Source organism: Pelmatolapia mariae, linkage group LG2 (assembly GCF_036321145.2).
Source record: "Pelmatolapia mariae isolate MD_Pm_ZW linkage group LG2, Pm_UMD_F_2, whole genome shotgun sequence".
NCBI classification, from domain to species: domain Eukaryota; kingdom Metazoa; phylum Chordata; class Actinopteri; order Cichliformes; family Cichlidae; genus Pelmatolapia; species Pelmatolapia mariae.
In genome coordinates, this window is record NC_086228.1 from 20,909,377 (window position 1) to 20,932,916 (window position 23,540).

Genomic DNA, 23,540 nt, shown 5'->3' on the forward strand with positions numbered 1-23,540 from the left:
GTGCAAATCAAAGTGGTTGCAAACAGAAAATGCTTCATTATCGATTGTGTGTATTCCTGAAGTTGATCAAGGGATGGGTGGTATGTAAATTTCATGCCTATCCAAGTGAAAGAAATCCTCCAACTGCGAATAAAATAACAATGGGTAAAATAATGGGATGTAAACCAAGCTTTCTGGAGCTTTGATGTCAGCTGCTTTATAGATGAATACCATCTTTTTCTGTCATGCTCTGTCCTAACTCTTTTGCTATCAATGCTCTAATAGTCACCTCCTGCTGTTGCCTCTGTGATTGAGGAGCGATGCAATCATGACTGCACATGTCACTGTCAGAGGTGCAACCTTTACTATCTTGTTTGTTTTTTAATATATACGTCTTCAGAGAACAAACAGGTCGGGGAAAACTCAAGAGCACCATATCAGAAGTGACACAGTAAAACTGAGCCTCATCTGAACTAGAATTCGTATTGTTAGGGGTGTTAAATGAATACATGGAATGACCGGTGGCGATCCATGATAACCAGAATATTTAATTTTCTCTGTGTTTATTATGTAGGAGTTTCCCAAGCAGAAGCATTAAAGGAGGAGAACGACTCCCTACGCTGCCAGCTGGACGCCTACAGGAACGAGGTGGAGCTGCTAAAACAAGAACAAGGCAAAAATCTGCCAATTAGGAGCGAGGAGGACAACACTCACTCACAGCAGCTCAGCTTCCTGCAGCAAGCTCTACAAGGCATGCAGAAGGTGATGCTTATTGTCTACACAGAAGCATACAGAGACACTATCTTCCAGCCTTCTGTCCAACAATGGGTTTAATCTCCTATTGGTTCCTGTCTGCACTGGGTACTTTGTACCAATAAGGTCGCTCAGGTTAACTCGTTGAATTTTTCTATGCAAGGTGTAACCTTCGCTGTCGTTTATCCACGACCCAGCACTTTAAATGGTAACTAAGTGCTATTTGGGAGCACGTAGAGAAGCACAGTTGTCTGGAGCATCTGTGAAGAGCAGCTGAAAAATATTTTCAGTTTTACAGGAACACTTGTTCAGTGTCAGAATGGGTTTTATTTGGAACTGGAGAGCTATGTGCTGTGATTCAAACAGCATATTCTTGGAACGAACCCAAGGCTATTAAAACCATTTCAGACCATTTAATCAAGAAAAGATATTGAAAAAACATTCTCTATTAGGATTTTAATGACATGAACTAGGTTTCAATCTAAAAGTTGCTGAATAACTTTTTACATTTCCTACTTTAAGAAGAAACCCATCTAAGTGTTTTAAAACATTTTCATGTCACACTTGGACAGCATACACAGGATGCAACACTTTTTACCCCTCAGCTGTTGAGCTGATGGGGTTTTGTTGTCACCCACCCAAGTTTGTGAATGTGATAACTCGAAAACGAGGAGACCTAGGATTTTCAAATTCATACCACAGGTGCATCTACTAAAAATCAAAGACGAATTTGAATCTTGACCTCAACCCCAAGGTCAAGAAGTGAGGTCAGGTTTTCTGAAAGATAGGAGGCTGAGATGGTCAATAATGTCAGAAAGCATGCAGAGACAATTTTAGAGGTTCAAGTCTACAAAGTTTAGTTAATAGGCTCCTAAAATTCAAAAAATAATTTGAATTCATGCATTCTCACATGCAGCATTATCTTTTCATCTTTTCATGCACCTCTGGACCCATTTTTGTTCAGCTCATGTTTTACATCCCTACACAGAAGTGTTTTTTCTGGTCTCCTTGCACTTGTGTCTCCACAGTGCCTGCAGAGTTTCCACCTGGTTTCCAGATTGTGGAAAATTGCAGTCAGAACAGTCTGGGGACAAAGTGAAGGTGCAAAGTGACCCATATCCCCTGGATCACCCTCCTGACCCTACACGCCTACATGCTGGGTCATAGCTGAGGACACAGCTCTCATCACCACTGTTGATCCTCTACAAGGAATTGGCTTTAGTATTTTTTTGTTCTGGGGGAAAAAGCAGCCACACTGAAAGCTGTCCAAAAGTAAAGAGGATAATCTTTAAGAGTATATTGGCTAAGTCATTTAAAGTTTTTATTATTTGTATGGGTTAGTTTTGGAGCCTTTCATTCTTGACCTTGAAAACAGCAGATCAGCAAACAGTTTTATAAGGTCTGTTGAGTAGTTCTGCAGCAAAATGGGGAAACAAATGTCAAACAAGGACATGCCTAAGTTCAATTAACTCTAATTCTGTTTCAGCAGTGTAAACCGGATCTGCTGATTAAAATCAAAAGGACCACTGAAATATTATCTTAACTACTAAATCTTTACCTTACAGGATAATAATCTTTCTAAATTTTAAATAAGTAGCCATAGGATGTCAGAAATCCTTAAATTTGCCTTTACATTGCTAAAGTTTGACTCATTCTGGGTGTCTCAGGTAATGGAAATTATGATCAATTCATGTTTAGAAGAAGAAAAATCCATTAAACCCCCGCTGCTCATTTCTGCTCACGGAGAGTAATTACCTTTCCAACTTACATATCCCGTGGTGTGTTTATGAAAAGATTAGGTGAATGGATTAAATGAACTGGAAGGCACTGAAATGGGATACCTCTCCTTTGTCAGCGTCCACAGGTTGCATTGCAGAGTCCCTCAGACTAAAAAGTAAATAAAAATATCAGCACATACTGACAACCTTGTCTCGTTTTCTTGTGAATTATAGTGTAACAGACAAAAAGCGCTGAGTGATTAGGAGTGCAGACGAAAATTCCTAGCTGCAAAGACCGCCCTCCTACAAGCGTACCGCCTTTGTGTTGAAATTAACACAGCAGGTGAATCTTTTTATCTGTTCAGTAAGAAACTTCAGACAAATTGGACACAAATCTAGTTGTTAGCCTTCAAAGCTTTCTCAAAACTGGCTCTTCTGGTACTCAAAGCAAGTATGAAACCCAAATGAACGTTCCTGTTAAGATCCCTATTAGGAGTTTTTCTTCTATATTCATGCATATTCATTTTTGACTAAAAGATCTGCAAAATTATTCCTCTTGGACACATGCAGGAGAGCAGAATTTTTCTTTCTGTAAAAATGTTTATTAATCATATAATTCACATCCATATCTAATTGCTTTTTTGTATCGAGCTGAAGTTCCAATTACCAGTATGGGGATTAGATGCTAAATATTAATGAACAAATGGCGTATTGTTCCTCTGCTTTCAGAGCAGGTTGATTATGAGGTTAGCATTGTCACGGTTAGTTAGCTCACAGAGGCATTAGTGGCTTAATGTGGTCGCTTTTTTGTTTTTACAGCAACTGTTAAAAATGAGGGAAGAATTAAAACAGCGGGAGGCCGAGCTGGAGAAGAGTTTGGAGGACAAACAACAGCTGAAAAATCAAGTGCAGAACCTGAAAGAAGGTCTCCAGAACCTGCAAAACGCACACGTAATGCAGGTAGGTGTGACAGACATGCATGCTTTCACTGGGAACATGTGAGCGTTGCCATGGTGCGTTTCATAGGAGAGTGAGTTTGTTTGTTAGAACAGTTATTATTCTGCACTTTCATGGGAAAGAAATTAGTCCGAGGCCTTCAAGAAGTTTCAGTGCACAAAAGAAATTAAAGATGTAAATCATAAATAAATAAACAGCGAGGAATGTGAATGTTACAGTAAGTAGTTTGGGGTTGAGAAAATCACTTTGAACTAGTTTAAAGCTTTTCTAAACTCATCAGGATCCCAAAATAGCCACATTGGGTGGACTTTAATACTCAAGAAAAACCAGTGTGCTTGACTGCAAACAAACAAACCATTCAATGGTGGCTGAACCATATAAATATCAAACTATATATGAGAACCTTTGTGCTCACAGTTACATGTATAAAGTATTTAATATCACAAGTCTGAAAAAGGAAATTAATGCACTTCAGCATGAATCGTGGCGATCGTGGCTCAAGAGTTGGCAGTTCGTCTTGTAATCGGAAGGTTGCCGGTTCGAGCCCCGGCTCCAACAGTTTCAGTCGTTGTGTCCTTGGGCAAGACACTTCACCCGTTGCCTACTGGTGGTGGTCAGAGGGCCCGGTGGCGCCAGTGTCTGGCAGCCTCGCCTCTGTCAGTGCGCCCCAGGGCGGCTGTGGCTACAATGTAGCTTGCCATCACCAGTGTGTGAATGTGTGTGTGAATGGGTGGATGACTGAATGTAGTGTAAAGCGCTTTGGGGTCCATAGGGACCAAGTAAAGCGCTATACAAATGCAGGCTATTTACCATTACCATGAATGGGGTCTTCAAAATATCAAAACTGGAAAAAAGGACAGACTGCAATGAGATTTCTGACTTTTACTGGAAGTTTCGTTCTCATTTTCCTCCCTGGAGTGTTTATTCATTTAAACCACAATATAATCAAGTTTTTCATTTGTAATTTTACTCCAAAAAATATTAATATTGCAGCTTTCATGTTCTAAGTAGTTCAGTAAAATGACATTTATGAATTCCCTCTGTTTATGTAATAGTAATGTGCCCTACTAAAAAACAAAAGAACATTTTAACCAATACTCATTTATAGGACTGTGTGTCATTTGTGTATTCAAACATTTTTTTCAGTTTCTGCATGCATCCATAGAAACAAATTGAGTAAATTATAGCCGCACCATATCTTCCAGGTAGTTCCATTTTCAGCTGCTTTCAGCTCTGATCACTTCATTTGTTGACTGAAAATCAAAGTATAATAAAATAATAATCAAAAAATAAAAAGAACTTCTCACTTTCACCTTCTCTTAAGTGATGTTTGGTGGTATTTTTCCCCTTGTAAATGGTAACAGACTGAATGTAATTGTTCTCCATCTTCAAATCATTTTTCGTCCAAATGGCAGCTTGTTGCACTAGCTGACTGTAGAGCAGAAATATGACTGTCAACGTTAATTGCAAAACTAACTAGTGAGTTTTAGCCTCTGTTTTGTTTATTCGGTTCCACCATTTCTGCTTGTGCTTCGACTGTGCTGACTATTTCAAACGTTTGAAAAAAATTCAGTCCACAGCACAGCTTGACCTAGATCACAACCTGGTATTCACTTAGTCCTTCTTTACAATTTTTCATATTGTTATGGGGCCAAACTCAGACCTGCACAAGAAACTGAAATCTGTACAGCTGTGCACAAAAACTTCAGAGAGAAAGGTGCACACGAATCACAAGCCTTACCTGCTGTAAATTTGGCCAGTGCCACTTTGAAGGTCACCATCTTGTTCACTTCTGAACTACTTTCAGTGGGAATGCTATTTTTGGCTCTCTCATAGGAAGTGCTTCTTATGTATTCTTCCTCTTTAGAGTGTCAAAATGGGAATGTTTCAGCTTTATTTTCATTTTCGGGATCTAGATGAAGGGAGGCAAATTTGGCAATCTAATGATCCGGGTTGTGAGTGAAGATTGTATTTGTGCAGCCAACAAACTCCTCTGTTTTCATTGCGCGCTGTGAACCAGCACACAGTGGCAGTTCCAGTTTTTTCAGCTGAAATTTCTCTGTCAGACGCCTCAGGACAGTACAGTAAAGGTCCACATTAACAGTCTCACCCTGGGGAACCAATTCACGATGCACAACCCAGTGGGGAAAAAATGGGATTTGTCTGAGTGTTTTCTCACCTGAAGCGCCGCCTTAAGCCTTGGAAAGTTTGGACTCCACTGTGAATTCATATAGTATACAGTTTAAGGCTTACAGAGACCAATCTATAGTAGATGGTTTCTGGACATGGTCAAGAAGATGACCTATGAGAAAATGACATAAGCTAAATGTAAATCAAGCAAGGCTTTAGATTTTCATGTACCCATATTTAGAGTTTTTAATTCAGACCTTATTCAGTGTTTAAGCTGGACTATACAGAAGACTGGGCTGTGATGCCTCTAAAACACCACTCCCTTGGTCAGCCAGAGTCTCATCTTTGAGTGGGTGACAGCACACTGAAGCAGAATGTAGCATTATTTCACCAAAAACAGCGATCACTCTTAGCAAGGCTTGTTTTTCTTTTAAATAACTCCCTTAAGGCCAACTTTCCGCACGCACCCTCAACAGCATCCTGCCCAGTCGGGTACATTTAATCAGTCTCCACAGGCTCATCAATCATTATCTCTACATCCTTACTATCATAAAATGAAAACCGGCCCTTGCTGCCTCATTATAACAATGCTGAGTATTTCAAGGCCCTTATCGTTATCCAAGTAACATACCTAGGTGTAAACAGAGTTTTTAAAAACTCTCTGCAGAACATCCATGCCAGCAAGAAGATTACTGCCAAAATAAATACCTTCAGCCTTTAGGTTGTAACCTGTTTGTCTAACAGTAAGGCAGCCCCAGCAGCAAATCCCATCTCACCGTGCCCTCGTCTGCACCAGATAATGCAGTTTTTAAGAGTTTTTCTCTTCTGTGAGGCAGGCTGTCTAACCATCTGAACTGTATGCTCTCCCAACACCCGCATGACAAAAATACCAAAGAAATTAATTCACTTTTTTAACTAGAAACACATTGAGCACAGTTGACCAAAGTCAAATGGTTTCTTCACTTTTCTGCAGCTGAGATTTTATGTCACACCGACCACCAGCCTTACCCAGTCATGCGCTCTCAGTCCTGAACATTTTGTCCTTTGTGTAATGCATCTGCACTGGCATCACACAAAGCAGTTTTTTTTTCTCTCAGAGAGGCTGTAACTACCAGATCGCAGCGATGTCAGAGTATGGTCACCAGATTGGGGGATATTACCTGCCAAATAGGAGCCACGTGGCCACACCTGCTGCTTTATTAATCTGCATTGCTGTTTTTTGGGAAAAGACTGCTAGTAACAAACAATTTCAAATTGATTCTTTGCTCAGTCGTCTGTGTTGACATAACACTGGCTCATCCCTTGAGTTAGGTGCCTTTTTAATGCTTGAATGATTCATAGGTCAATGTTAAGTGGTTCCGCAAACAAACAAAAGCATTCCTCTGAAAACGGTCGGGTACAAGGACTGGAATGAAAATGAGTGAAACCTTTGAAAGACCTTCAGAAAGCCTTGAGAACTATTGCTCAAGACCACTTAAAAAATACAAGAAAGTCTGGCTCCTTGGAAGCAAAATACAAAGAAATGAGGAGTACAGCGCTGTCTGTAGGGCTGAACAATGAATCTAATTTTCATTTCAGTTACATTTCAATTCAGTTTAAGCTCGCAGTGATGAGTAAAACAAGGTGATTTAGATAAAACGACTATAGTGCCACTCTTAAAATGACTCTCTTTAGTAAATTTAGTATTTTTCCGAACTGAGTAATTGTGGTAAATGGTCATCTGAATATTGATCATGATAAAAGGATTTTTGCCACCATCGAGCAACCCTGCCTATCCCAAAAAAACACATTAGTTAAATGTGCTTCTTCCACTGAGACACATTTTTCCATTTAATATTGATTCGTGTCAAGCTGTATTACTACACTCTTCCACTGATAGACACACAATCCTCAATCTTATAAACAATTTCAGTTTTCATGGGTCATTTTTCTCTGCTTGCTGTGTCATGTTTACTAATGTTTCAGGTGTTGTCCCATGCGCCGAGTGCTAAAGTGCTTATGTTTGTTAATGTTCCTTCTCGCTCGGTATAATGAGAGAAATGGCTGTCATTAAAATGAGCCTCAGGTTAAATCGCCTATTAAATTGGATGATAATACAAACGAAAGGCTCTCAAACTATGTGGGGAGCCTCTGCGTGTGTTGTCTGTTAGCTCGGAGATAACAGGTTTCATGCGACGCGGAGCTGAGTTAGTCATTTGTTAACGGATCTCTTCTTCTTCCGATCAGCTGGAATGACAGGGTTGTCAATAACTTGTTAAGGGTGATGGGTTTGATTAGAAATGTGTCCCTCCACAACTGTGAGCCCTGGGAAATATGCTAATTAAATTCTTGCATATGGGCAAACATGAATCATGAAAGACAGTCTCATTAAAGGGAGAAAGAGAAATCAATTTTGGGGTGTTGGTTTCTCCGAAGATTAGCAGGCAATGTAGGATGATTTGTCATGCCGAGGACATCTCTCATGCCATCAGTTCTTCTTCACTGGTTCAGTCACTGTCCTTACTGTCAGCGAGCTGTCGCCACATATCACTTCACCGACGCAAGTGCAGGTCATTGAAGCCATTAACCTTATTATTATGATCACAACAAACATCTTTATCATTTCTTTATATGTATTTTATTGTCGTCACTAAGAGTTTTCCATTGGGATTTATCGGCTGCTTTCCTTTGTGAGTAAAGGGGCATTTCACTGACTTAGTATTGTAAGTTACCACTTGTGAGACAATATAAATGACAAAGCCAGGATATTCAGACTTCCAGTACCTAATATAAGGAAAGCACTTCCCATTATGCAACTCAATAGTTTATTTTCACTGGAAACCTCCCACACTGTAAATGTAAACTCAGCTTCACCCACAATTATTCCTTATGATAAAAAGCATAATTTAGAGCCAGAGATAAGGGTAGCAATCTAAAACCAATTCTAGTTGAGTCCTATCCATTTAATTGTATGCCTTGGCGGGTTTATCTGACAGTCTAACTTGTGGCGTTGGAGCTTTGCACACCTGAGTCAAATGCAAGCCTTTATTAAACACTGTTTTTCCGCTGTGTTTGGGTCCAGAGCCAGTAAATTGTTCCAGACTGAATATTGATTATAAATCAGTAAAGAAATTGATAAAGCAATTGATGTGTATGTAGAATCCATAACAGTCCATAATAACTTGTATCTAGCCATAAATGACTTTATTTGTAGTAACTGCTTGTCACAAGATAAAGGCGTCGGTGAGCTACAGTGGGTCTGTTTGACACTCTGACAGCTTCTGAAGCTCCTAATTTTTATATTTTGGACTCAACTTGGTAACATAGCAGGACAGTGATCCGAAACACACCAGCAAGTCCACCTTTGAATGGCTGAAAAAATTAGTAAATAAACAAGGTCAAAATTAAGGTTTTGGAGTGGCCTAGTCAAAGTGTGGACTTAAATCCAAATTAAGTGCACATACTGTACATCCGTGAAAACCCGTCCAGTATCACTGAATTTAGCTATATGTTAAAATGAAGAAAGCACCATAACAACAATCTAAAGAAAAAAATGTCCTCAATACTTTCGAGCGGTCAAGAAGACTGAGAAAGTGCCTTATAAATGCAGTCAATTTACCATTTATTCCAGTATTTGAATTTTACACTACCCTCTGATACACTTTTGTGAACAGCTACAACACTTTTGAAGACTAGCTCATTTTGAACATTCCTACATCTGAAGTTGTTCTGTTTTTCATCTGTTAAATTGATTTTTGTGTCACTTTAATGAATTAAACACGTAGTTTAAATTAAATTATGTATACATAGTCCACAAGGCTGTTCAGTTTCCCAGACATCAAGGTGAAGTCTTCAAACTGTTTATGCCCTTCAACCAAGAATCACAAAAACCATCAGTGTGCTACAATAAAAGACAGCGAACAATAAAAGACAGCAACATGCATTAAATCCTTACACCTGACAAGCTGGGGTTTTTTGTTTGTTTTTTTTAAGCTGATCATTCAGCAGGTCTGCTGTAGATTACTTTGCTGTTGATGGACTAACGTATCATTAGAGCTGTTTTATATTCCAGAAAAATCAGGACGCACACTGTTACATATTTAATAGCTGACTTGTTTGTGCCAGTTTTGACTCAGAAAGAGTTAATTACATCCATATGGAGTTTACTGTCTTAGGTTTTCTTGTTTCTTCACAATCAGCTCATATCTGGACATTATTCTAAAAATAAACAACTTTAAGACCTCCCTCCTCCCTGTCTGCATACATTGGTGCCTGGCTTGTTTCTCAGTGTGTTATTCTTCATATGTTTCTAATGTGCTACAGCTGGAGATGTCGAAGCAAGACGACAGAGGAAGCGAGGAGAGCGCTAATCAAAGCAGCGTAAGTGGGGAAAAATGCTCAATCCTCCACATATTGGTTTGTGTCCTCATTCTCCCTTTCTTCTTCTTGTTTTCCTTCTCCTCCTCCTCCTGACTTTCCCCTCTCTCCTCTTCCAATGACATGACAGATCATTACGGGCCAAACCAGTTCACTGCAACTGCATTTGTCATTTAATAAATCACCCAGACACAAGTGGGCTAGGAAATAAAGGAGTCATAAAGTCAAAACGGCTTGCACATGTGCATATGTCTACACACCCACACACCAAGACACACTCACAGGGTGTTATGGATGGATTAAAAAAAAAAAGGCCACCAGGGATCCCACACTAGAAGTGGAAATGGTACGCACCGTACTATGTAGAACAACAAACACAGACAAAATCTCTTCTGTTATGCTGCCTCTTTTCTGCCACCTGTCAGAGATCTGAAACAAGCAGCTTGATCGTTTGCCTTCCAAGTCTCTTCCCCTCTCCCTCTATTTGTTCTTTTCAAACTCGTCTCCTCTCTTCTGTCATTGTGTATGTGCGAGACACGCTTCCCTCTATTAGAAATATAGCTGCTGGCTGAATATCCTCCCTCGCTTCATTATCCCCTTCCTCATTCATTATCCCCGTTTTCATTGTCTCTCTGGATTGACATGTTGGTGGTGAAACTTTCTGGTGTGCTCGTCACACTTATTTGTGCATGATTGTCTTTTTATTGTGTCCCATGCATCAGCCTAAATTTGAATTTGTTTACATTACGCCAGATAACTCAGTCAAACAGTGCCAGTGGCTGTCTGCAGACTGATTTATGCTAACCGTGTGTGTGTGTTGTACACATGTAGGAAGCCACAGCATCAACGGTGGTGTCCTGCAGTCAGGAGAAAGAAGGTCCCACAGAGAGGAATCCACCAAGTCCTGTCCACTCCGAGAGGGAAGCTCTGCTAGTTGGTACGCTGACACTCTGACTTTTTCCCAGCACTCTCACTGAGACATTTCTTAACCCATGAACTGCTCAGTGGTAGACCCGGGCCCTTCTGTGTGGAGTTTGCATCCTCTCCCCACGCTTCCCCCCGGGAGCTCTGGTTTCTCATCAAAACATGCTAAGTAAATTGTCTTTTCAGTGTGCCCTTTGCCAAGACACAAGCTTACAGCTACATTTGATCCCTGGGTGGAACATGGTTGCTGCTCTTAATACCTTGGTGGAGTTAAATATAAAAAATTGATTTTTCTGTAGGGAGCGCTAAAGGTTATCTTCATCTTAATATCTAGGAATATTCAGCAGATACAGGGAATTAGTAACTGGCAAAGGAAACCTGAATATCCTCTCAAAGCTTAGTTGTTTCACTTGCATTTTGTGTTTGTTGAATTGCAGATACTTAACACAAAGTAATATTTAACCTAAATTTAAAAATAAAGTGGTTTTTTTGATGTATTTGTGTTTCATGTGAAGCATCAAACATAAGCTCCAGGTTACATTCAAATGCCTCATGCCTCTTTCTCCAAAAATGTGTGTTTCTTATATGCAGAGTTTATTATTATAACACACACCTTACTCGAGCTGCCCTCAGCATTCATGGCCCTGCACTTGCACACAAAGTGTCAGAGTGCTTTGAAGACAGAAAATAGGAAGATTTGGATAAAGATTCAGAAACACCAAACCTGACAACTGCTGCATGGGAAGTCTGGATGCTGCACCAACCGCTGCATTTATGGCTTATGGGGAAAAAAAGGATGACGGCTTCCTTGCGACAAGTAAAAATCAAGGGTTGCATTGTTTTTCATTTTTGATGACCAATTGCAAATAATTGCCTTGACCAGCTGCTTTCGACTGCTTAAGATTGAAATGCGATAGCACAGGTTGCCTGGTGGGAGGCAACTTGTCTCCAAACAGTTGCAGTCTTCCTTAGACTGGCTGCAGTCCCACTCAGACAGATTGGCTGAGGTTTGCAAATAATGATCAACTATGAGACTTAACTCAGAGGTTGCCAACTGGTTGCATTCTGGTTATAATCTTATTGAAAGACCAGGTTCCACAGTGCCTGTCATTGTGCAGGTAAATCACCATCCTGCAGCTACTTTTTAACTATTTGTGAAGGAATTTCTGAATTGCAGTTTTAAATCTATGAGTTTGGACTCTGCATGTAGTTAATGGAAACTTGTTTTATTGGGATTTTCAGGTTTTCTAATTTTTCAAGTGCCAACTTGACCTCATTCAGTAGCAGACTGACTTGGCTCTATTGTTGTTTTTTCAATGTCTTGATCCACCAAAGTCACTTTGAAGACAACAACTGACTGCAACTAGTCTCAGTCTTCAAGGCAACCATATCAAAGGCAACAATATTGCAAGTTTGTGTCTCGGTCTCCAACCCCTGTTTCCATTAATGTGACTGTAGCTTCAAAGGTTTCCTTTCTATAGAGCAATCACCTATTTTTGGAATTGCCTCATGGAACATTTTACAGAAACTTTTAAAGTTCAAGTGTTTTTTATATTTATTGGTTTGTTTCTTCAGGTACTTGATAGTTGTGTCAGCTTTCAGGCGTAATAGTTATACAATTCTAAGAAAGAAATGTGGTGTAAAATAAGAGGAATGGCAGCAGTGTCTGTTCCTTTCTGGAAGTGAAAATCACCATTTGTCATCTTTTATGTTCTCATCAATGTAATGATCATGAGCTCTGACACTAGCACATTCTGGTAATCTACACACACACACACACGCAGAGAGTGGGTGCATATTGCTCCAGCAAACGTCTGCTGTCAGTTGGAGAAGGTGTTTATTGGCTGATTTTTAAGGTGAATAAGCATGGACAGCAAAACGATTGTAGTGGGCGAATTGTTGCAAATAAATCATCGTGAATTTTAACTTGGTGTGCTATCTAAATGCGCCATTAGATTCTCAGTCGGTCTCTTAATCATTGTCAGTGGAGCAGCTCCAGACGAGCACACTGTTTGTGTTCAAGTATCGATTGACCTCCTGCAGGTGACAAAAATGAAGTCTTGGAATACTGTTTTCCTCTAAAAAGACTCTAATGTTTATTATATTTTTGCTTGGGTGTTTGACCCAGCAGAAATCATTGTTGCTTTCACTATTTTTTGTTATTGATGTTTGTTTTTAACTTGTTTTTGCTTCATTTTTTTTTGCTTTTTTTTTCAAATCAGGGTACCTCAATGCTGCATAGGTGATTTGTAAACAGAGGTGGAGGATTACCTCTCTCTCCTGGCCCTGTCTGTGAGCTGATAGCAGATGGTTTGTTTGAGCTAGGGGAGAGTTGGGCTTTGATGAGAGACAACGGCATCAAAGCCACCATTAAACACTCTCTCTAATCTGGAGCCACAATGTACAAGAGGCTCTTAACAGTAGTGGGACTCTGGGAGACGCCACTCGAAGCTCAGCCAGAGGACAGGAGAAAGAGTCAGATAAAGTGGCGTTGTGAACATACTTGTGTAGTTCATCGACGTTTTATGGGTGACAGGAGGTTTGTGACATGGCTCTGTGTTAACATCTTCCCACGATTTGTTTGTTCTACCTCAGGGATCATTTCAACGTTCCTGCACGTCCACCCGTTTGGAGCCAGCATCGAGTACATCTGTTCATACCTGCAGCGTTTGGACACCAAGGTAACAGACTCGCACGAATCAAAACTTCTTCTACTGTGGATTATATGCACCTGTACTGGCAGCGTGTCCCTTTCCTGTATAGGACTGATGTATGGGCTTGTATGCCAAGGCCCCTCTGTCCCATCAACACAAGCTGTATTGCTTTTAGAGCCCTTTGACAATACAAATATTTGTTTTCTCCCCAAGAGATGGGTGAGAGGAATGATAACATGTGTCTGTCCAAACAGATTTACACAACGCTGTGTTTTAGCCCCCTTTGGTATTTAGCAACATTTTTTTTTGTCTTTGACTTGAACTGGGATAAACTGAGAGCTTGCTGTTTAAATATATATGTTTTTTTCATTAGCCATGTAAATGCTTCCCTGTAAGTTCAAATGTGTAAATTTTGAGAATTTATTCAATATTTATCTATCACCATTTTATGAAAAGTATGTTTTTCTAACATTTTCAAATTTCTGTCTCTCTTTATGATGTAGATTAAAACCATTTTTGGTATTCATATATTGTAAGACACCTGGGTCATGTGAGTGGCTTCCTATATAAGCTGGGTTCCTCTTATCATTTAAAGGTTTGGTGGTGTTTTCCAGCAGTGACAACATGTGCACACCAACACATCTAAAAACTCATTTACACAGTGCTCATTCTTCTTTGCCTTCTAAATGCGTACAGCTTGGTATTTATTATTATTAGAATGTTTAATGTTTTGTTAAATATAGAAAAATGTTGTGAGCTAACTGTGGGTTTTGACACTGTTTTGAAAAGGTCTCTTGGAAAAGAGACACTCCACCTTTACTGAGAAAAATACATAACCAATCACAGTAAACATCAGACTGGGGACTGTGAAGGCCGCTTGAGTACAATGAACTCATTGACATGTTCAGGACACCATGCCATGTGTTCATTGAGCTTAGTTTATTTGAGCTTTGTGAGATGGGTCATTGTTCTGCTGGAAGCAACCATCAGAAAAATGACTGGATGTGCATTAAGTTGCTGCCGTGCGATTGGCTGATTGAATATTTGCATTAAAAAGCAGTTGAAGGAGTGTACCTAATAATGTGGTGAAGTGAAAGTTTAACTTTGACAGTTTCACTTTTCTATATGTGGACTTCAAACATGTCTACTCATATCTGGCTTGTTATGACTTTTCCTGATGCGGGAACGTATTAAAAGTAGATCCTTCTTCATGTCACTTGAAGCCAGACACCGCCCAATCCTCAGACGTCCTCAGCTTCCACTCTGTCCGCTGAGGCTATTTCATCCCCATCTTTCCGACGAGGCGTTTTAGACACATTATCGCTCTTCACTGCCACTTATATGAGGCTTTCAAGATGCCAACTTTCAGTGTCACCTCCAAAAAAGCAACACTAAGATTAATGGCCACTTCTCCTCTCCGCCCCAACAAGAAGACCTTCAGGGGGAAAAAAATGGCAGCCTATCCCTTTATATTCCCAGGCGCTGAGCAAACATTAAACCCTTACAGATTTCAGACAACTTATCATTTAGTAGAATTAATTGGCAAAAATGCGGATGTCTCAACCGCATCGACGTGGCTGCCACGAGAAATGAGTGTTCTCTGTAGCAACTCTTTAAATATGCTCATCACCAACCTGACTCATTCTCACACATGCAAAGAGTGTGACGGACTTCTCTGATGCCTTTTGGGGATTTTTTTTTGTCTTGAGTGTGTTTTAATGTGAGCGGACGCCCACGCTTGTCTGTCTGTGTGCGTCTGAGTTTGCCTGTACATCTGTTGTTCCCACACAGACTCTTCGCTACACACATTAAGCAGCCCACAGAGTTTTGTCAATATCACTGGCTGGACTCCCCAACAACGAGTCCAATCCTCTCTCCTTATCTGGTCGCTCCACACTCACAATCGCGCACGGCTTCATTGTGTGTAATGACACTCTAGTCCTATCTCCATGATGGCCCTTAATGCGTCCTGACATGAGTGCAGCTCTTAAACAATCTACTTATTAATTCAAGTCACTGTGGGATGTTTACAGCAGCTTGTACAGTGAATCTTGGCAGCGTCACCTCAGGATTTAGGTTGACTGATCCTCAGCCCACCCATGTGACTGAACGTTTTTGTGAGTCTAAGTGTAGAGGAGGTGTGGAGTGTGTAAGAGAATAAAGCGTGAATGTTATGAACAACTCACTGGGTGACCTAACAAGGGCTGGTGATAAGCATTTTTCTCTCAAAGTGGTTTCCTCCCTTAAAAGATGGTTCCACTGAAAACAAAATGAATTGAAAAGCATGAGTACACTTTCTCACTAATGGGTATGACTAAAATGTTTGCGATTCAGTTGTAAAGTTGTAATTATGGGCTAAGTATATTTTTCATCTGTGCCGAGTTTGATGTGCGTCGTTGTGCAAATATAACTGAAAATTAGCTCAAAGACATCTGACAAGCCTGAAGTTTTGAGCACTACATTAAGGGGATCCAGAGATTCTGTTAACCCCAAACCATGCTCTCTATGGCTTAACTCGCCCCCTTTTGCAATCTGCAGACTACACAAAATCAGCCCGATAATTACCAGATCCAGATGAAATTGGGTGTCGGTTGATGTCTGGAACAAAGAATGGGCATCATGCATGAAAATTGATCACATTATCTTGCATAATATGTCGTAATGAGTACCGACACTGCATCTGGGACTTCTCGCGGCTCTCCTGACAAAAAGCCTAGAACATTAGAAACTTCTTCAGCGCACTTCTGTGAGATTAAGCAATATGAGCACACAGCTGTTCAGTTTCTTCTACAGTAGAAGAGAGTTTCCAAAGGCCGCACACATGTAAAGAAAGACGGTCCCTATAAATGGGGTGCAATGCAGTCTGTCTCACAGTCACGGAAAGGTCAAGATTTTATTATTCTAACATGCGTAATTTGACGCACTGCCCATTGTAACAGATGAAAATAGCTGCTCTGAATGATTTATCCTTCATCCTATAATGAAACTTTTCTATTAGGGTTAAAACTTTTCTAGGATGACAATGTCTCCATCCGCAGGATACCATGAGTCACTGAATAGTTTGAGTAGGAAAGGGATATGAATCACATGCTACGCTGTGCAACCACCGGATTTAAGCCCAGGTGAATATGAAAGATTCTGTGGCCAACGTCTCCCACATTATAATTAAAATACCACGAGAGCCTTGAAATTTGCAGAATCTGTACCAGGATTAATTAAAGATGTTCTTACGGCATATGGACACCCGTCAACTTACCAGCTTGCAATTTGGTACAAATCTGTATAATAGTAAGTTAGAAAGATTGCAATTAAAACTACTAAAGTATTGCAAAAAGTTTGGTAGTTAGAAGGGGTTTAGAAAAAAGAACTTTTTGATGGTTAAGTCAAGCATTGAGTTCTTCAGCTAATGAGTCTGTACAGCAGTGACAGGAGAAGGCCAAGCTGCGTTTGAGTTACACAAAGGTTCCCACTCCCGCAAAGTTTTCAAAGGTAGCAAAAATCTTAAACTCCTCTAATAAGAAGTCAGTGAAGGACAGTAAGGACGTGGCTAATGTGATAGATTATCTCCACCAGCAGGACTCTTGACTAGCTGTAGTTTCTTAATGTTTTTCCTGTAAAACCCGAAAAAAAAAAAAGCACATCACTATAATTAAGTCTGGAGGAGATAAAGGCCTGAATGACCTTCCTCAGGTCTGCTAACAAGAGGAATGAACCGATCATAGTCACATGTCCCAGCTGATTAAAACACAGTTGCACCGCTTACTTCAGTGCCATGAGCAGACTTTGACAGTTTTAAATTTAAAAAAAAAATTAAAAATGATTTTAAATCAAAAAATAAATCAAGGGGTTTTACGTGTAGTGATAAGCTCTCCAACAAGACATGATATAATTAATAGTTCTACTGCTTAACTCCAACATCTGGCTTCTAATAACTGTGTAAGTGTTTTATCTCATGTAAGGAAAGTAAAAACAGAATTCTAAGAGAGCCGAGTGAAGTCACAAGAGGTTAGTGGGACAGTAGATGGATATGACCTGTGGTCTGATGCTGGTTCTCCAGAGGTTTCACTACTTTCAAGTGTGATTTGTGCAAGATCTGTTTCAGGAATACCTTTTTTTTTCTTTCTTTCTTTCTTTCTTTTTCTTTTTAAATTAATATGATTGTGTCGTGCACAGGTGCAGATATATATGTCTTAAAAAATGTGGGCTTATAATCTGTACCTGTGTTTGCAGATCAACCCCACTGAGGTGGAGTCTCTTCTCTCTCGGCTGCCCTGCACCTTCAGACAGGAGCTAACTGGTGTCGGAGCCAGTCTAGAGAAACGCTGGAACTTCTGCGGCTTTCAGGGCATCAAGAGCACGTAGAGACCGCCGGTGGCACTTGTGGAGGAGAAAACAGGCGGACAAGGCAACACTGAGATACTGTAGACATGTGAAAGAAACCATGTAAAGTCCACAGCTATCAAAGACCGGACTGCGCCTGACTGTACGAGGACACAGCAGACTGAGCACAGATCAGAGAGGAAAGTTAACAGCATTTCAGGGACTCTGTGTGGGTGGCAGAGACGTGAAAATGCTGCATTTCTATGGTTACAGTAGTGTTGACACCAAGCCCTGGTGATGCAGTCTTCATGAGCTTGAACTCAGTTTCTCGATGTCGGCTAAATATTTTTAGACGCGATGACTCCCTGCGAGTCACAGAACAGCACCAATTCCTACAGTCACTGGATTATTCTGTAGTTTTTTGCCCACAGGGGCAGGGCATTGTGATTTCAAAGCCTACAGTTGGCTCTGTGTGGTGTCAGTGTGGGCCGGGTCTACAGGGCTACACTGGGAGGTAATCAGGGTACGCCTGAACACTTCAATCCTCCAAACCCTTTGGCCTCCCTCTCTTCTCTTTTTTGCTGTTCCTGGTTTGTAACATAGATCAAAAAATAGATATATTTCTTCATTTTCTGTAAAGGCGGTTAACAGTTGCATAGAATCATTTGTTGTAATACACTGTAAATGCTTGGATGATATTTTTGATTATAAAAAAGATGTTTGAGTATACATAAATGAGTCTGTTTCTTTTTTATATATATGTTTTATATATGTCAATGAAGCTTAGCAGGGTTAGGGTTGTACATATTTCAAGTATTATTTTGAGCCCAGGAGTATAATAAGGAATTATAAATTGTCTATGCCATTACAGATATGTAGAAAAACATAAAAATGTTTCATTTAAATACCTAAACCTTTCTGATTTCTCACTGTTTACTCACAGATCTCAAGACAGGATCAGTTTAGATTGCAGATTAGGAACTTCTACATGCAAAGTATGATATGAAACGATTCATGAACACGTTATATTGAGAGTGTATATCTTAATCTTACCATGTTTAATCCACATGGAAAGGTTAGATCACATGCCCGCTGTGTCAGCTTGTCCAAAAAGAGGCTCACAAACTCTGGTGATAAGTGATCCGGCTTCTGGTTCTAGTGCTGATACGTTTTGACACACCATTAAAATATCAGAAAAATGTGGATACACAGAATTGATGTAAATTTGGGCAACAGTGCAGTGCTGTGAGGAAGAGCCACACCTACCATAGTGAAATTGTACCCCTTTGTTTGCATGTTTAATACTTTCTACCCGTTTATTCTGAGGGATTTGAATCAAATATTTTTTCCTCAGCTGTCTTAAAACTTTCAGAAGATTTCCAGGTTGCTAATAGGAGGATATCATATACTTGGGGAAGGGTCATCCCATATAAAGTTGTTTAAATCAGCAAAATAAGTTCTGTGCTCAAACTAGGTTTTTTAAAAAAACACTTCAGGACCTGTTAATAGTGTGGACACATGACACTCATTAAACAGAGCGTGTTTTTTTTTCTTCATTTAAAAAAATAGGACTCTAATAGAAAGTAATTTTGAAGCAGATGAAATCGCGGCTAGAAGATGAGTGTCAAAATGTGATGATGTGCCCTCTAAAAGTTTGCCCAAAAAAAGCACTTTTCATGTTATTCTCCAGGGTATTATCAGAAAATTGGAGGAAAAAAATCCATTTCCTAATAGCCTACGTCACGGACATTAAAATTGGTGCAGTGTGGAACATCTCACAAAAAAAAAAAAATTGTCTTTAAATTGTGACACTGGAGTGGGTGTAAAATTGAGCTGGTTGCAGATTTGAACAGAGCCGAAGCATGTCTTTCAGTCCTGGAAATTGCACACACTAATGAAGGTATAAGAGCTCGGAAATCCTGGAAAAATACGGTGAATTAAAAAGCACCTCTGTTTAGTTCAAGGGTATAAAACTTGCAGTTTCATAGAATAAAGGTAAAAATTTGCATGGCTCCATTAAAAATACTAAAGCTGCACATAAAAAGTTGACAGAAAGCTAAATTTATTTATAAAGCACATTTAAAACAGTGTTCACTGACCAAGTGCTTTACAAAGTATGTAATACACACAAGCATTAAGAGGCTGTCAGCAAAAACAGAGTTAGACGTGTGTCTTTTGTCTTCCTCCCCTCACCCTCAACCGGTCATGGCTGTCCCTCTCTGGGCCTGGTTCTGCTGGAGGCTTCATCCTGTTAAAAGGGAGTTTCTCCTATTGTGCTTGCTTGTAGGGGGTCGTCTGTGTGTTATTGTACGGTCTTCACCTTACAACATGAAGTACCTTGAGGTGACTGTTGATGTCAGTTGGCTCTATATAAATAAGATTGAACTGGACTGAACTGAATATACATAAGAACAAATGAGGGGTTAGTGGGCTGGAAGGGTCAGAGAGTAAAGGTGTTCTGAGTTTTTACCAGTGGATCTGAGAGAACTGGGAGCTGAATGTAAACGAATAAGACTGTTAAAAGGCCTTAAAAACAATCAATTCTTAAACTTAATTGGAGAGGACGTTAATGTAGAGAGGCCAGCACTGGAGTGATGTGCTCATATTTAAAAAAAAAAAAAAAAAGGGCTTATTCTGAGAGGGTGAGGTGGGAGGCATCGATTGATTGATTTTATTTGTTTTATTTTTTCATGGTATGACCCTTAGGGAGTATTTTATACTTGAAACAAAAGGCGTGTTTATCACTTTGTCCAGATAGGGTACTGTCTGCTCCTTTGCCTACAGCTCAGCTTTGTGTCCTTCATGTTGCTGCAGACACAAGTAAGCACATGACAGACAGACACCAGAGAAAGGTTTCTAGGCCTCTAATAAAATCCATTCATGTTCCAGAGTACAGCGCAGAGGTTTGGCCTTTTGGGATTTTTCTGTTATAAGGAGCAATCTTGGCTAAAAATCCTTATATTTTTTTTATATATACATATATATATGTGATTTTCAGAGGTGGTTGTATGGGGGGAATTGGATATATGATATTCAGGTGCAGTTGTTCAGACATCTTTATGCCTGTCATCCCTTACTATCAGTCCTGAGAGACACATACATAGACCTGCACAGAACAAGACAGGTGGTCCACTTCAGTTTGTGCTCACTCTTGCTTGAAGGGCTGTATTTCTTTAGATTTCCTGTTGTTCTTACAGAAGCTGTACTCAAAGCTGGTTTTAGAACCTTAGAGAAGGACGTTTGTGTCTTTCAGAAGCCAATTAAGCCTGGCTGTCAGCCTGACTAAAGGCACAGTGCATCCACATCGCACTTAACTAGGAAGCACACCTAGGGGATCGTGTTAATGATGTTTAATTGGTGAGGCAGTTAGTTTGTGAGCATTCTGGCATACATGAAATGTTTGTGTTTGTGTTCCGCTTGCCTGGATCCATATATTAAGTGGTTATACAACACTCTTTCTACAGAGGGGAGTTTTCTTCTCCACCTTCGCTCGATAGAGAGTTCTCGCCGCCAGGACTTGGTGGTTCCTCCCAGAAGCCCAGTCAAGCATTCTTAATACGCCTCCACTGGGCTTTTTGGCGGCATGCTCTCTTCCTCAGTTGCTCTGGGAAACAAAGGTTTATTATTACGCATGATTTGCTCTCATTGGCCTCCTCCATCTCCTGCTTTCACTGCATTTGAAAAATTAGCACTCATGCACTTAGCATACTACTTCGTCTTGTAGCTGAATTAATAATGAGAAATGTTTTTGCCTACAAGCTCTTACAAGACTTTCCTTCCTGTACGCATGTGTCCGTTATTAAGAGCGGCGGTTTCATGGATGGAGAGTAAACTGTCTGTCATGGGAGTGGAACTGTTTGCACGTTAAATATAGTATGTAATATCCAACCCACTTAGCCTGTAGGCTTCTGTCAAGCGTGATTAGGAAGGAGAGGAAATGCTGGTGCTGTAATGCAGGGCGTTATGTTTTTATGTGCAGGGAAATCCAGCCTTCTCTCTTCTTATAAAAGCATGCTAGAGTTATTTGTTATGATAATGATGTTACTGATAGATGTGGAACTGTGAATCTGTACTTTTTAGCCTCCCGTCTGTGTGATGGTGCACTTTGGGATTGTGAGAGATGTTGCCTGTGCAGAGTTGTGCATCGCTACACTTCCTCTCCACGCTGCAAGGCTTGATTTCAGCAGAAACATCCCTGATGGCAAACTCCAGCACACCTCACACCAGCCTCTTCACTCTCACTCACTAGGCTCGCTCTCTGACATAAACAAAACACTAATACGGCGAATTGTCTTTTCAGAAGCTGTTTTCTGTCTGCAGTTTTCTCCCAACTGAGTTGCCATTCCTACGCACTGATAGACTGGAGGCGCTTGCAATTTATCTCTTTTACAGCTGTTTGTGCGCGAGCGTGCGCGCACTGACGTTCTTGTGACTGTGCGTCAGGTTCTTAGGCATCACACGAGGAGGTAAACAGACTAATTAAATCCACCGGCAGTCCCTGGTGAATGCCGCTCTCCATTCATTGTTGTCGTCTCATCGCTGTGGCACGGCGAGGGACTCCTCATTAATTCGATTCAAGGTGTATGCAGGGGAAAAGGGTGTGATTTAACTCATCAACAATGACGATGCCGGAGGACAGCTCCCACCTTGTAAAGTCTCTGAGAGAGATATTTGGAGATGTCCTTGGGCATCTGCTCACGTTGAGCTTGAACAAATTCTTAGCGTGAATTTAAAATTTTAGGGCACAGGTGTCATACTGGGGGGATTTCTTCAAATGATTTTGTAAATCCATTTATAAGTGTAAGATGGGTATAATTGGACGTGAGGAGATAACCAGGTTCTTGTGGGTGACATGATGATGCTTTAGACACCCTTAATTACCTTTTCCTCTCATGTTGCGTCCTGAAGGCATCTTCATCTACTTAATTATGATTATGGCCTCCCTTAAGCGAGCAGGTAAGATGATGCTGCCTGCGTGTGCAACATTTGTGGTCCAAAATAAGATAAACGATTACCTCAGGAAGTGGATTAGAAGAGCACAGAGGGGCTTCGCTTCTAAGCTCGTCTGCGTTATGGACCTGGATGAAGAGTTTAAACTCTCTGACCGGCATCTCGCAGCCTGGCGCACTGCTGTTTTGGCTGTCGCCAGATAACCTACAGTTTATCTGGATATATCACTGGAAAAAAAACCTCAGATGCCTCTTTGACTTGAAGCGTTAAGTCAACAGCTCCTCCTATTGAGCCTAACAGCAAGTACACCTCACACTGTAATTCTTTTTCAGTCTGCAGTCCAGGACCAGGGGTGATTTGCATTGACAGCTCGGCCACAGCACCGGGGGACATGCTCATGCAGGTTTCTTTCTCAATAGAAGCTCCACGGTCCTCATTAATTTATGTATGCATAAAAGCCCCTAAATTGTACTCTATATCCAGGGTGCCAGTTCTGCAGCGCAGCTCCAGAAATACTTGCCTGGAGGCACTTGGAATGACATCTTAGAAACCAGAAAACTATGGAATATTAAAGCTAGAACTAAAGAGATTTGTTTCTTTGAGGCTTATTAGTTTGGCAGGTAGCAAATCTTTTTCTTTCTTTTTTTTTGTATGTTTTTTTCCCACTGTGTTTTGGTAAGCTCGGAGAATTGCATGCACTTTTAGCCTGAATGAACATCAAGTGTTAGAATAACTGCTTTACACTGTGCTCCCCAGGGTGTCAGAGTACAGGATATTAAGCTGAGGATTTCAGTGGCAT

The 23,540-nt window shown here is 40.4% G+C and overlaps 1 protein-coding gene across 3 annotated transcripts in view; it reads left to right on the plus strand.

The window, feature by feature from the left end:
• The window catches only part of enox2 (ecto-NOX disulfide-thiol exchanger 2), a 181,050-nt gene extending 162,569 nt beyond the window's left edge, over positions 1 to 18,481 (plus strand). For all 3 annotated transcript variants that reach the window (XM_063494455.1, XM_063494456.1, XM_063494457.1), the window contains 6 exons: positions 554 to 741; positions 3,270 to 3,410; positions 9,840 to 9,896; positions 10,725 to 10,830; positions 13,413 to 13,498; positions 17,702 to 18,481. In XM_063494455.1, the coding sequence (XP_063350525.1) occupies positions 554 to 741; positions 3,270 to 3,410; positions 9,840 to 9,896; positions 10,725 to 10,830; positions 13,413 to 13,498; positions 17,702 to 17,833 (710 nt within the window). In that variant the 3' untranslated portion in view covers positions 17,834 to 18,481. The remainder of the gene's footprint in view (positions 1 to 553; positions 742 to 3,269; positions 3,411 to 9,839; positions 9,897 to 10,724; positions 10,831 to 13,412; positions 13,499 to 17,701) is intronic.
• Positions 18,482 to 23,540: the final 5,059 nt, after the last annotated feature.